At 52.5% G+C, this 13,829-nt stretch overlaps 6 protein-coding genes across 6 annotated transcripts; 4 read left to right on the top strand and 2 right to left on the bottom strand.

Moving 5' to 3' along the window:
- Positions 1 to 817: 817 nt before the first annotated feature.
- T310_7267 (Ctr copper transporter) lies at positions 818 to 1,447 on the top strand (the record flags this gene model as incomplete). Its single annotated transcript, XM_013469931.1, has 2 exons — positions 818 to 1,269; positions 1,327 to 1,447. 2 exons carry the CDS (start codon positions 818 to 820, stop codon positions 1,445 to 1,447), a joined length of 573 nt encoding a protein of 190 aa, XP_013325385.1.
- A 1,337-nt stretch (positions 1,448 to 2,784) lies between these two features.
- On the top strand, positions 2,785 to 3,630 carry T310_7266 (GPI anchored protein; the record flags this gene model as incomplete). Its single annotated transcript, XM_013469930.1, has 1 exon — positions 2,785 to 3,630. One exon carries the CDS (start codon positions 2,785 to 2,787, stop codon positions 3,628 to 3,630), a length of 846 nt encoding a protein of 281 aa, XP_013325384.1.
- Positions 3,631 to 4,298: 668 nt separating this feature from the next.
- T310_7265 (Lysophospholipase) lies at positions 4,299 to 5,388 on the top strand (the record flags this gene model as incomplete). Its single annotated transcript, XM_013469929.1, has 6 exons — positions 4,299 to 4,381; positions 4,448 to 4,459; positions 4,557 to 4,647; positions 4,712 to 4,765; positions 4,819 to 5,210; positions 5,283 to 5,388. The coding sequence occupies 6 exons, from the start codon at positions 4,299 to 4,301 to the stop codon at positions 5,386 to 5,388; spliced, it is 738 nt and encodes a 245-aa protein (XP_013325383.1).
- An 883-nt stretch (positions 5,389 to 6,271) lies between these two features.
- T310_7264 (Short-chain dehydrogenase/reductase family protein) lies at positions 6,272 to 7,467 on the top strand (the record flags this gene model as incomplete). Its single annotated transcript, XM_013469928.1, has 2 exons — positions 6,272 to 6,530; positions 6,614 to 7,467. The coding sequence occupies 2 exons, from the start codon at positions 6,272 to 6,274 to the stop codon at positions 7,465 to 7,467; spliced, it is 1,113 nt and encodes a 370-aa protein (XP_013325382.1).
- A 611-nt stretch (positions 7,468 to 8,078) lies between these two features.
- On the bottom strand, positions 8,079 to 9,024 carry T310_7263 (Nascent polypeptide-associated complex subunit beta; the record flags this gene model as incomplete). Its single annotated transcript, XM_013469927.1, has 4 exons — positions 8,079 to 8,332; positions 8,404 to 8,584; positions 8,881 to 8,939; positions 8,979 to 9,024. 4 exons carry the CDS (start codon positions 9,022 to 9,024, stop codon positions 8,079 to 8,081), a joined length of 540 nt encoding a protein of 179 aa, XP_013325381.1.
- Positions 9,025 to 10,272: 1,248 nt separating this feature from the next.
- On the bottom strand, positions 10,273 to 13,191 carry T310_7262 (uncharacterized protein; the record flags this gene model as incomplete). The annotated part of the gene is made up of 3 exons (XM_013469926.1): positions 10,273 to 11,678; positions 11,790 to 13,016; positions 13,137 to 13,191. 3 exons carry the CDS (start codon positions 13,189 to 13,191, stop codon positions 10,273 to 10,275), a joined length of 2,688 nt encoding a protein of 895 aa, XP_013325380.1.
- Positions 13,192 to 13,829: the final 638 nt, after the last annotated feature.

The following is a 13,829-nucleotide window of genomic DNA, read 5'->3' as shown; positions in this document are numbered from 1 at the left end:
CACAATCAATTAACGAAGCAAGAGCGAGTCCTGGGACTGACGTGAGTCCAGCATGACCGCACAAGGCAGAGATGCTGTAGTTCTACAAGATTAGATTATATGGAAGGGCGATAACCCCCTCACCAGACTCCGGCGCATCATGTCACACCCACGTCTGGCAGAACCGGCCCACCAGCACCATCATATCTGTATTGCAAGCAGCGCTGAGCCCCTCTTCACTGCGGAATTGCTCATGTTTTGCAGCACGAGCTGAAGCGGCGGGCCACCACCGGGCGGGCCTGCTGATTGGGCCGAACGGCTGGAAATCTGCTCAAGCGCCGCTGGCGGACCCTCCGACGGGCCTCGCCATGACAAAAAATCTGCTCAGTCGACGCTTCCACAGCCAGCGATCGGATGCCGTTCCCAGGCATGACAGCAGGCGGCATCAGACGGTTGTGGCGACTTCTGGAAACCCCGTTGCAGCTTGAGGTTGGGGGCTGCGATGTCAAGTCAGTTGACACCTATCTATTATCGCTATTGCCCCTCGCGTTACCGGACTGGTCTTACAATAAATAACAGTGGTTTCCGGCTGTCCAAGACCTTCGACTCGAATTATCTCATCTGACACGTTGCTGGAGGGAACTCTGGGACAGTCTTCTGCGACAACAACCGCTATTCCCAAGACCAGTACTCAGTAACGACGTATCGTTCTTCAACAAGAGACATTGGAAATATAGCCATTGCGATCGATTTCCAGCGCGATTCAAGTCATCGTTGATGAATTTGTGACTGCACAACAACACCACTCCTTCACGCAACCACGCGGCCAAGATCAGCCATGGATATGGATATGAGCAGTTCTTCCGGCATGTCAGACATGCCCAGCTCGACCATGATGACCATGGTCTTCACCAACAGCCAGAACACTCCGCTCTACTCAAGTTCCTGGACGCCGTCCTCCTCCGGCCAGTACGCCGGTACTTGTATCTTTCTCATCATCCTCGCCTTCATCGGTCGTGCGCTCGTCGCCTTCAAGGCTGTGATGGAGCGGAGATGGCTTGCAACCGCTCTCAACCGACGTTACGTGGCTGTTGCTGGGAGGAGTACCGAGGCCGCTGCTATCGACGCTGACCCGGACTCTCAGAAAGCGAGACTGCTCACTGCAAATGGTGTCGAAGAGTCTGTCAAGGTTGTGCGCCGCACATCCGACGGGCCACAGCCATGGCGATTCAGCGTGGACCTTCCTCGAGCACTTCTATACCTCTGCATAGCGGGCGTCAGCTATCTACTGTGAGTTCTCTAGGTGTCTTGTCCTGTGTCTCCAGGACGGTGTGTGTGTTGACCCAGTCGCAATGGCAGGATGCTGGCCGTTATGACCATGAACGTGGGCTACTTCTGCTCTGTCCTAGCCGGCACTTTTTTGGGCGAGCTGGCTGTGGGCCGATATATCGAATGGAACGAACACTAGAGCAACCTGACGGTATTGCTCCTTTTTTTTTTCCTTTGCCTTCTATTGTAATTATTTCATCTGAGCGCCATTCATGAGCGTTTTTGGGTTGCTGTACTTGGACTTTGCATTGAGATGAGAGCAGTGGCTGGCCTCTGCCCCTGTCTGATGACGGCTACGAAAGATTAGATGGCATGACTCGCGTACATTGTCTGACCAATGCGGCTGCGATATCACTAGAATAATAAAGACCAATAGACTTGATCAAGAACTCGTGCGCTCTATTTATAGCCCTTTCACCATGAGATCTACTCCGTCCTAGGCCAGCTAAGGCGTGCAGCAACTTCAAGCACGCTGAATGCAGCAATTACTAATATTAGCCCGTCAGACGACCAGGAATTCGGTCAATTGAAAACGACGGACAGTGCTGATCAGATACGTAGGGAGAGGCAGTTCCATTTACAGTTACCTGCCCAGCAAGGCTAGTTCCTCCGGCCCCGCAGTGGAGAATGAGCAGGAATGAGCAGATTATCGCCTTGGCAGCGATCGCGCATGCCATTGGCTCGTCTCATTTCCGCATTGGACAGAGCTGATCACTTAACTGGGAAGAATTGACGTGCGAATAGCAATCATTGTGATGGAGTATTCCATGGTATACCGTTATTATTACGAGCAGCTAAACTACGGAGCAGAGTAACGTGTGAGCTGCAAGCAAAGGCTAAGCAATGGGGCGCCGGGATCTAATCTCGAGAAAGGCTTATTTTTCCACGCGGAACCGTACGGAGGAGTAGCCACACTCAACGACCGGAGCTAGCGTTGGCTGTTTGGTCTCGATTTGTTCTTTTTTTCAGTTTTAGTTTTATTGTTTAACTTCGTCTTTGCAGTTTGTACCGGTTTCTAATCCGCAGTTGCCGGCCTGTGTTTTTCCCCGACTCCCACATGGCAGCCCGAAACCGCTGTCATGCGGGGAGCAGCAAGCACGGAGACCTAATTAATTCCTAACGTGAAGATAGTTCGATCCCGTGGTACCATGTGAGGAAGCTGGATGGCCCATGACAGAATCCTCCCCACTTGAGTAGGCCCTTGATCTTGTTTAAATAATGCAGGACTTCCCCTCTCTTGTCTTTGCGAGCCAGAACTCAGCTCCTGCTTGGAGAGCAAATTGTCTACTATATACCCCTACCCAGTGGCGCAGCGTTCCTTCCTTGACCGACTCTTACTCGTATAACGAGTCAGGTTTACTACAGACCTGCTCTAATCACCGGCAAATCGACAAATTGCTTCAGTCTGAAGATCTGATCGGCGTCCTATACTGTATACTGTTCTCTTCCTAAGTCTTCATCTATCAATCGCACAACATGCGGTCCTCGTGGCTGAGTCTCGCCCCGTTCCTGTCCCTTGCGGCAGCCCACTTTACCCTCAACTACCCCTCCAGTCGGAACTTCGATGAGAACACCATGCCCACCTTCCCTTGCGGCGGTGAACCGCAGTCGTCCAAACGCGTCGTTCTCTCTCTGACAGAGGGCTCCCTGCCGGTGGACATTACCCTACACCACACGCAGACCGCTGTGACGATCCTGCTCGGTCTGGGCAACGACGTTGGCGACAACTTCAACATTACCCTCGTGCCCACGTTCGGCGTCACCGGTCTGGGCAGCTTCTGCCTGCCCCATGTGCCTCTGGACGAGAAGACGCTGGGCACGGTGCTGACGGACGGCGCCAACGCGACCCTGCAGGTCCAGACGAATGGTGACCCCAATGGCGGATTGTACGCTGTAAGTTTACTCCAGACTCTCAATCGGCGTCTAGCGTTCCCTGCTAACGAGGCTTCTCAGTGCGCGGACCTCACTTTCTCGTCCACGGTGAAGTCGGACAATCCGACATCGTGCACGAACAACAGCGGCGTCCACGCGACTGTCTTCACCGGTGCGGCGGCTGCCCGTCCCGCGAACTTGTCGACTCCAGACGGCCAGGCGCAAAGCGGCTCTTCCAGCTCTTCCAGCTCTTCCAGCGGATCGACCGGCGGATCGTCGACCGGAACATCTACTGGATCCTCGACTGGATCCTCGACTGGGTCGTCGACTGGATCGTCCACTGCCTCGGGTGCTTCTTCTACCGCGAAGACTGGTGCAGCTGCACGCCTGCAGACCGCTGCCTGGGGTGTCCTGGGCGCGGCGTTCGCTGCTGGTCTTGCTGTTCTCTAGATCTGAGCATTCACATCGATCTGCTGAGATGAATGATTTGTTATGAGTAATGAAGGGGTGTAATGTGTGTAATGTCCGTGTTGGTATTTTTATCCTGTGGTGGACAGCTGTATCATATCAAAAAGGAAAAAGATCTAGGGAAAATTTCTCTTGAATTTGCTCTTATCTCAGGCACTGCGTAGTCATTGTACTGTACTTCTGAATATAGTAGTAAATCCTTCATTACATGTACCTGAAACTATAGCTGTCTCAAGAGCGGAGACAGCTGGGTAAAACTAGCGAGTTGAATCGCATTGCTTTCTTTAGTTATTTTGATAGAAAAGAAACGAAAAAGAAATATAAAAGAAAATAAAGAGAAACAGACAGACCCTGTCCTTCGCAGTCTATATCCTCTGCGGAATTGTTGCAATGGCTTTACCAAATTCCCGCTATGTAGTAGCCACACCGCCTTCGTACTGCCGCGGCAGTATTAACAGTGTTATCATTCCGGAACAAAAACGCGGGGATCATTGCAAGCCCGCATCAGTTGTTGCGGTCCGATTCCGTCGTGACTTTTTGTTTCCCCTTTTCAATTTACAGGCTTGCTTGGACAGTCTGTTTCGTTCTATCGGGCGGGTCCATCGCTCCTTGCCGCAGGACATAACGTCCAGATAATACAACAATCCAAAATGTCGACGCGAGCGCCTTATGTCGTGCCCGCGCTGAAAAAGCACACCGCCACGGTGATTATGGCACATGGACTGGGCGACAGGTTTGTGTTCCTTCTGAAGTTTCAATACTGCCGTTGCTGTTGACAGGAACTGACTCCGAAGTGCAGTGGAGCAGGTTGGTACGTTTCTTTCTCCTCCGCCAAGACAAGACCCTCTCTCAGACATTCGATCAGACTCGGTCAAGAAACAGAAGATTGACGGATGGTTGTGATGTAGGATGGGACTGGCGCAGAATTGGCGTCGGCGCGGCAAGTTCGACGAGGTCTCGTTCATCTTCCCCAATGCGCCGATGATTCCGATCACAGTGGTATGTTCTGACGGGATGTGTTCGTCTAAACTTTTATTTTCTTTGTGCTGACTGAGGAAGATAGAACTTTGGCATGACGATGCCTGGTTGGTATGATATCACTCATCTTGGTCGGGATGTAAGTGCAGATCTGAACGTTGGCTGGAATAATATGGGCTGAAACTATCGCAGCTGGACTTCGAAGAGGCAGTGCGACACCAGGATGAGCCCGGAATCCTCCGTTCTCGCGACTACTTCAACACTCTGATCAAGGAAGAGATCGACAAGGGCGTCAAGCCCTCGCGGATCGTCCTGGGCGGCTTCTCCCAAGGCGGTGCCATGTCGCTCTTCACGGGCATTACCAACACCCAGAAGCTGGGCGGTATCTTCGGTCTCTCCTGTTACTTGCCGCTGAGCGACCGTCTGAAGAACCATACGCCCAGCGGGGAGCTGCCGAACAAGCAGACGCCCTTCTTCCTTGCCCACGGCACGGACGATGAGATTGTTCAGTACGATCTTGGGAAGAAGACGGAAGAGTACCTGAAGAAGGAGCTTGGTCTGAATGTTGAATTCCACACGTATCCGTATGTGCACAACTCGCCCCTTCATCAACGTTGCTCGATTTTTTTTTAACTGATGGCTTTCATCTCCTGCAGTGGTCTTGGCCATTCCGCCGATCCGCTGGAAATCCAGGATCTGGAGAACTTCCTCGAGAAGACCATTCCCCCGGAGGGAGATGGCCAGGCGTCGGCTGGTTTATGACTGAATGACACCAATGCAACGACAACGCCGGCGTGGCAGTTGCCATCTACCGTATTCCTAGGGTTGTTTGTGTTGTTGATAGGACTTCTTTTGCAGCGATTCCGTCAGGGGGATGCTATTGATTCTCGAAAGTCATGAATTATAGAAGCGGGGATTTCCCTGCGTTGCATTTTTTTTTGTTGAATGATTTTTTTTTCCTATATCTTCTCTGTCAAGGGAAGCGTTGCATATACTGGAGACGTATAAACATCTTTCTTTAATAGAAAGAGAGCCATTATTATAATCATATATATGTGGTGTGCACGAAGCAGTGTTCAAGAGACATGAAGATGGAATAATATAACATAATTAATCTGGTTTCTAGTTTTCTATTGGTCAATTTCATAGCAGTAGTACCTACTTACATGTAGTACAACCGAGGGAACGTTGACAAAATCATAACTTGGCCAAGGCATCATCGGTTTCACTCCAAACAAAAAGACGACCAGAGAGCTCACCTACCGAGTCACCAGACTGGAAAGAGGGCAGCAATTGATATCTCTTTTCACTTTCAGTTATCTTCTTTCATTTTCAATAATAATTAATGACGAAAAGTGGAGTCGGCACCGTTGCATCCCTCGCTTCGTTTCGTCGGAAAGATTTCCTATCCTGATCGATCATCCGGACGGATCAAAGATGATGAAACTTCCGCCTCTACGGAGTATCTTTCCCCGTGATGGGGGTCTGGTATGGGTATGAATTACCTAGCCTACAGAGGTAGTTAGTTACCTAAACTGCTGCCCAGAAAGAAATTTGTGCCATTGGATAGCAATTGCTCTCATATTCCTGTCTGGTCTGGATTTTGCTGTGATCTTTGGAGTACTACTGTACCACTCGAATCTCCATGACCGCAACGACCACCACCGAGTCAGAACAACAGCAATCCCCAGCTGCAGCAGCAAAACATGCCAAACCGTCGTCTCTGTGGCAGGATCTCGGCGCCCTGGGGAGTTTGCTCGCCTACGGACTGCGCAATCCCTGGGAAATGTACACGGGCGCGGGTCCGACGCTGAACGAGCTCACCTGTGGCCTGGCGGGCTCGTCGTTCAAGCCGAAGAGAGACATTGGCGATCTGGCGGGCAAGGTTATCTTCGTGACTGGAGGTGCGTGCGATATGTCGTGCCTGCTCTGTTCGAGACGACCAAGCTAACTGGTTTATTTTATGAGACAGGCAACACAGGTATAGGCAAGGAAACCATCCTCCAGCTAGCCCATCACCGACCACACCGCATCTACCTCGCCGCGCGCACCGAGTCCAAAGCCCGCGATGCAATCGCGTCCATCAAGGCCGCCGTCTCCTCGCCCGTCGACATCCGCTACATCCCGCTGGACCTGGCGTCGTTCGCCTCGATCAAGAATGCGGCGAGCCAGTTTACGTCGGAGTGCGAGCGTCTGGACATCCTGATCCTGAACGCGGGCATAATGGGGCATCCGCCTCAGACGACCGAGGCAGGCCACGAGATCCAGTTCGGGACGAACCACGTCGGACACTTTCTGCTGACGAAGCTGCTTCTGCCGACGCTGTTGAGGACTGCGTCCACGAATGCCGACGCGGATGTCCGGGTCATCACAGTAGCGTCCATCGCCAGCGGAGTCGCCTCGTCGTTCTCCTTCGACGAGCTGACTTCGACTCCCGGCCTCCTTGCAGCAAGCACCTGGCAACGCTACGGCGCCTCCAAGGCAGCCAACATCCTGTTCGCATCGGAGCTGGCTCGACGACACCCCGAGCTCCTATCCGTATCCGTCCACCCAGGCGTCGTGAAAAGCGACCTGTACGAGACGACCAAGGCTCGCAACGCGTTTGCGCGCTACGTCCTGGATCTGACGGCGCCGCTGGCGATGCGCACCGTCTCCTCGGGCGCGCTGAACCAGCTCTGGGCCGCCGCCGGGGCAAGTCGCGAGCAGCTGGCCAGCGCCAACGGCGCCTTCTACACGCCTGTCGGCAATGTGCATCCGCGGAACAGGTTCGTGGCTGATGCGGAAATGGCGCGGAGATTGTGGGAGTGGACTGAGGGGGAGGTTTCGAGGGCGTTGGCATAGCATAATAGAACGGATGGCTGCTGTACAGACCTTGGATATACGTCGAAGATTTGTTCCATCTCGGAGATACCAATCAGTTAACAACCCTGGATAGTTGGTCATGTGTCCTTTTTTTTCTTGTATATAACGACTAGCTAGCCATCCACTGTACGGAGTATTTGTAAATATATCCGAATTGCACACGCACACACATATATTCCATCTGTTTGTTACACCTATTATCTATTATTCTCGATTCCCATTCATCATTAGTAGTTCGCTCGTCGTGTCTCTTATCTATTTAATTGATCCCTCCCTCCAAGGCAATACATGCTCGTATCAACAATAAGATGTATGGGGGGAAAAAAAGATAATCCCATTCATTCATTCATTTCTGTTTGTACCCCTAAACCCTATATAGTACGTACGTACGTGAGATAATTAGAATGAATAATATTTTTGCTTTTCTTGCTTTGCTTTCTTGCTTGCTGGATGGCAATGGCAATGGCAACGGCAATGGCAACGGCAATGGTATCCGTTCATTGATTGGCGTGGACTCCCGCGCTTTTTGCTTTTTTCATTTCATCATTTCTTCAATTCCAGAGTTTAGTTTATAACATGTTTGTTTTTGTTTACTCCACCTTGCTCTCAAAGTTCTCGCCCTCGACCAGGTCCGGGATGTCATCCTCGTCTTCGTCCTCGCCCTCCTTCTTACCCTCGCCGCCTTCCTTCTTCTGCATGTTCTGGTAGCTCTCGGCCAGCTTGCGCAGCGACGCCAGGCTGTCCGGACCCAGCTGGTTCAGGATGCCCGGGACGAGCTCGGTCAGCTCCTTCTCCTCGCCGTTGCCGTAGATGGCGAAGGTGTTGGAGGGGACGGAGGCGTGGACTGTGTACACATCAGCCGCTGTTACCTGACATACTTGGGATATATATAAGGTATATGAAGGAGAGTATTACCCTTCGGAGCAGAAAAGTGAATAACGTTGCCGTCCTCCTTGAACATGTTCACCTCCTCGATCGCCTGGATCGGCTGCACGTTCATCTTCTTGAGCGTCGTCTGGAGCTTCTTGTCGTCGGTGGTGGACGTCTTGTGGACCCTCTTGGTCTTACGGCGGGGAGTACCCTTGCCTCTGTCAGGCTGTCAGCCAATATTCTCCCATCCATATTCAAATTCGAGTGTCTGCAATCGCGATATGCGGAATTGAAGGGAATCAATCGATAACGACGAGTGAGATGGTCTGATGAAAGGACTGGGAAGGTGGATTTCAAAGATATACGCACCCTAGGAACAGAAGAAAAAACCAATGTCAGTCAGCCCAAATTGCCAGAAACAAACCAAACTCGTCCAAATAGCAGATCAGACAGACACGAAGGAAAAGACACGCAAAAAAGCGACCGCGAATGCCTTCAAACACCAGGAGTCGCAGGACACACACATCCTGAACAACCCGCTAAATAAATACCACCGCTGGGATTCCCTCCCCCCTCCACAGCTGTAACAACAACACAGAGAAAAAAAAAGATTCACATACCGATCCGCACGCTCTGCTGCAGCTTAGCCAGCTTCGCCTGATCCATGGTGACTAGTTGAGGACGATGGTGGTGGTCGGTACGAAATTTCGAGTTCGGCGCGGGCTCAGTCGAACAATGCGAGAGGGAGGAGAGAGAGCAAGCAAGCAGGTTCGGTCGGTGGGTCGGTCGCCGGACGGAGGTGGGAAATTTCGCTAATTTCAACCGCGCCCGGGTTGTTGGTCGTCGTGGTTGTCGTCGACAACACAAGACAAGAGCAGAGAGAGAGAGAGAGGGCGAAAGAAAGAGGGAGATAGCAAGAAGGGAGGAGGCAGACTCTCTTTGATTACTACTAGCCAGGGTGGTGAGAGGTGCTTCGTCGAGCTGGCCTCGTCACATCTCGCCCATTGTTGGTGCGCCCAATCAGCGGTTTGTGTGGAGGGCGCAGAGGCGAGACGTCGCTTACGGCGACCGAGGGAACTGCCTGCACCTCGCCAGGATCGCACGTCTGTAATTACTGCATCTGGGCTTCAAGGCCAGTTTATCGCTCGTTACGGCGTAAAATACACTCTCTATCTGCTCTTCGAACCACATTTCCTCCGTCTCTGGCGTTGTGCGCTGAGCCGTCGCTGGCGGATGAGGCTCTGCTCGGCTAAACCCTAACAAAATAGGAATGAGTCCGTCGCGTATACAGCGGTCGCGATGACAAGAATACGATGAGATTAACCACAGAATATTGCAAACTATTACTGCAATAGCCTCGTAGGCAGAATGCTAGACGAATAAACCATGCCCATATGCACTGTCATGACGTCGTCACAAAAATCAGATAAAAATACATGCAGAGAACAAAACGGTATCCGATGCAGAAACACTTGCCCATCAAAAACACAATACTTTTAAAACGCCATGCCCAAGATAACAACGATCCATCGCAAGAGAAACCACAAAATCAAGACAAGACAATGCAGATATCGCACTTCGCCATTTCACAAGACAAGATACAGAATCACAATGTAGAGCTTGGCCACGCCCGAAGATGAGATTAACCATTTCTTGACCACCGAGGTCAAAGGACAGATGGATCACCAGTTAACCGAAGCACAGAACCGAATCGTAATGACAAGTCCTTGTGGACGAGAAGTATGTAAACGCGATCGACGCGAACCAAGGCGATAGACGATCAAGACGAAGAGGGCAGTGCTGAGTGAGACGAGATTCAACGATCATGAGCGAGATTGATGGAAGGAGATGAACGATCAGGAGGTAGAGTGTGTGAGAGATATATGAGAGGAGATGCAGCGTTCATCAGGTCCATTAGGACTCTTCCTTCAATCCGCAAAAGTCCGTGCCCAAGATCTGGTCGATCATGTACCAAAAGCGCCAGTAGAGATTCGATTTCTGGTAGTCGAAAGTGCCGTCTTCGCGAAACTGCGGGCCGTCACCAACAATGTCGCCAGTGAACCATGATAAGATAGGGATGGAACGAAGTATGCGCTCGCTGACGGTCGGCTGAGGAGGCAGGGCCTCGCTGATCGGACGGAGGACCGCACGACGGACGGTGGGGATGTGTGTCATGAACTCGGATTCGGGTTTCGACTCCTGGACAGGTCGCTGGCGGAGGGCGGGAGCTTGCTCGGTAGCCGTTGCAGTGGCGGAACTTGCTGTTGCAGTAGACAGCTGAGAATCTTCCTCATCCATATCGCCAACCGTCGAGAGATTATTCATGGTGAATGAGCGAGGCATGGTCGAACGTTCCGGTTCCTTGCTATGCAGGAACGAAGTCGAGTGAGACGACGTGAGAGTGTGATGGACTTTCGACCGGGTGCGGTTGGCTTCAGCCGATCCTTTCGGGATAGGAATGTCTTCAGCAGGTCCTTGCCCGTGGTAGAGCTCGCAGAACACAAGGTGGCCGTCGATTTCTTGCGGAGAAAAGAAGCAGGCGCGATCGGCCGCGGTGGTAGAGTCAAACGTGACCTTGATCCAGTGGTAGCCCCCGGCATATCGCTTCGACTTGCGATTGGCATCAGCGGTCAGATTGGCGCGAATCACGACGTCGCCACCGCTGAGCAGGTGAGAGGATTTGTTCGTCGCATTGGGGTCGCTGCGGGGGTAGTCTTCACAGATCATGCCCTGAGAGATGCGTTCGTATTTGTCGATGACCTTCCACTCGGAGTCCTTGTTCTTGTAGCCATAGAGAATGCATTCAGTCGCGACCTTTTCGGTCGGCTTCCTGGACCCTTCAAGACTCGACGACGATGACGATTTGGGCAGGCTGCTGTGGGCGCGCTCCTCTTCTTGCTGCTGTGCAAACAGGCGGCTGAACTCGGCGACGTTGGGATTCTCCTTCTTGGCAGGTGTTCCAGTGCGAGTGCGCGATCGCGCGTGGTCGTAACGAGCGTTGCGTCTTCGGCCAAACGGCCCGGTCTCTTCTGGCGGTCTTCTGGGATTGCGAGATTCGCTGGGCAAAGGAATCATGTCAGCGAGAGTTCCAGTCAGTGCGATGTTTGGTGGTGGGAAAAACCCACTCCTTGTAGATATACCCCCATGGAAGGAGGTTTCCTTTCTCGTCTCTTGCGCGCTCCTCGGGGGGCACAAAGTGGTACTCCATCGTGGAGGCCTTGGTCCGGACCGATGTGGTGGTGAGAGAAAGAGAGAGTGGCCAATGTGGTTGGGATGGCGCGGCGAATTGTTTTCTCCCTGGCACACTCGGGCCGCCGTCACTAAGGAAACAACATACGCGTTAGCCTCTTCGGGTTAGGTTGTCACGTGCACGGGCCAGCCCCAAGTCAGGGTTATCAACGGCCAAAAAGGGAAATACTGTTGACACTCACCAGATGTGACGACGGCCCTCTTTAACACGCCTGCGCGGCCAGCAGTTCCTGGAGGAAGCGGCGGGCACTGTCCCACGCATGACAGGCTTCCGCCTGCCGACACCATCCTGCACGTGCCAGGAGGTGCTCCAGGGCAGGCTCGTCGATCGCAGTCAGTCCATCTGCCCAGATATCGACGGCCGCTCGGTACACGTCTTCGTTCTGCATGATCTGGGCAGCCATGGACCGCAGGAAGGAACCGTCTGGCCCTTGCGGGCAGGAGTATGGGACCGGGACCGAACCAGGTTGGAACCGGCGCTTGATTTCCAGCATTGGGTTCGGCTCCCATACTCCACGACGATTGCCTTCCCAACCAACAACTCTGCCTCGGCCAGTAAGTGCGCGTGGGAGCATCCAAATACTGGCCGAGCAGGACCTCCCAGGCGGCCGGGTAGGTCCTGGAGAACTCCAGCAGGTAGCGAATGGCCTCGTCTACCTGCTCCTGCGTCCGGCCCACAGGAGGTGGACCTTGGCAGGCAGGAAGAGACGAATCTCCTCCTGGGAGCCCGGGCATCATCGTTGTTAGCACTGCCTCGTCGAGGCTGCAGATTGACTGCTGGCCGGCAGGTGCAGGAGGAGCCTCCTCCCCCGGCACAGCGGAAACTTCAGACGTCCCGAACCCGACGTCTTCCATCTCTGCATCGTCAGGGAGCTCACGCCTCACAGTCACGGACGATGCCAATGACTCCCTCATATCCATGACGAAGTCTCTTCCGAAAGCCGAGTCAATGGCATCGTCCGAGATGTCGGACCGGTCCAGCTCGACAGCATATGCGGGCTTGCGCCAGGGATCACCCTGAAAGTCCATGCCGTCGCCGACTTCTTCCTCCTCGTCAGATTCCGACTCGTCAGAGTCGGAATCGTCAGAGTCGGAGTCGGACTCCAACGTGACCTCCGACCTGAACTCGAAGAAGGAACCACCCTTCTGCTGTTCCTCGATCTCCTTCTCGAACTCTGTGAACCCGGAAATCCCGGAGAGGTTGGAGAGTTCGGAGATCTCAGACAGCTCGTCCAGGCCATCATCAGCCAAATAGTAGCCGGATGAGCTCACCTCGGCCTCAGATCCAAACTCAGAGGCATCACCCTCGTACTCGTCCAGATCCTCATCGACCGAATTGCTGACGTCCGAGGGGTGCCGCGAGAGCGTGGTTGGGTGCTCGCGGCGAAGGTCCTCCTGCGGTTCCTCGGCTGTACAGAATTGATTAGCAAAAATGAACAGAAGATAAAGCAGATATTGGCATTGAGATGGCCTGATGTAGCCTTTGTTGCCATCTTGCCACCGCGCAGGATCAAAAGAGGGATACTTACACTCATTGCTGAGTCCGAGGTATTGTCTGACAATCAGGTTCACTCGTCGGAACATCTTCTGAAGATGATTTGTTAGTGAGGTGGTCGATATAACATGAAGATTTGAGAGTGAGAAAGAAATAAGAGGAACAACACATGCGTGAAATTCAGGCAGGAAAGCCAACAATCAGTAGGGAACAAGATAAAGCCTCATTCCAGAGGCCTTGAGGTACATGCAGTGTAAATTGGGACAGGCAAACCTGATGGGCAGAAAAAAGATGTAATGTACGGGTTCGATGCTATCTGGCATGAAGCTGGGCAACATGAAGGGACTTGAGGCATGAGATCCTCGCACAAACACCAGGGAGATGATAGAAATCAAAGAGGAATTGAAAGGATGATCACAGCTCGACGTACCCATGAGAAGCAGGGAAAATTGCTTGTTGAAAGGATTTAAAAAAAAAAGGAGTTCGCGGAGGTTTTCGAGCGTTTGATGACTTTGAAAGCGTGTGTGAGACGTACGTAAAAAGCTCTTAGTTGAGAGACTACAAAAATTTGGAGGAGAGAAGGAGAGATTTATATCTACAAGCTATCTACGAGAAATTTAGCTACTACGCGCCAGGAAACACACGACACCATTAGCAGTCACTGTCAACAAGGCTCTAAGCGCGTTAGTAAACCAATCTGTTGACCAAGGGAGGAGCATCTAGGCCC

The sequence above is a fragment of the Rasamsonia emersonii genome, assembly GCF_000968595.1.
Source record: "Rasamsonia emersonii CBS 393.64 chromosome Unknown ctg1118621760523, whole genome shotgun sequence".
NCBI lineage: Eukaryota > Fungi > Ascomycota > Eurotiomycetes > Eurotiales > Trichocomaceae > Rasamsonia > Rasamsonia emersonii.
The sequence above is the reverse complement of the archived record's forward strand: the minus strand, read 5'-3'. Positions and strand labels throughout refer to the sequence as shown.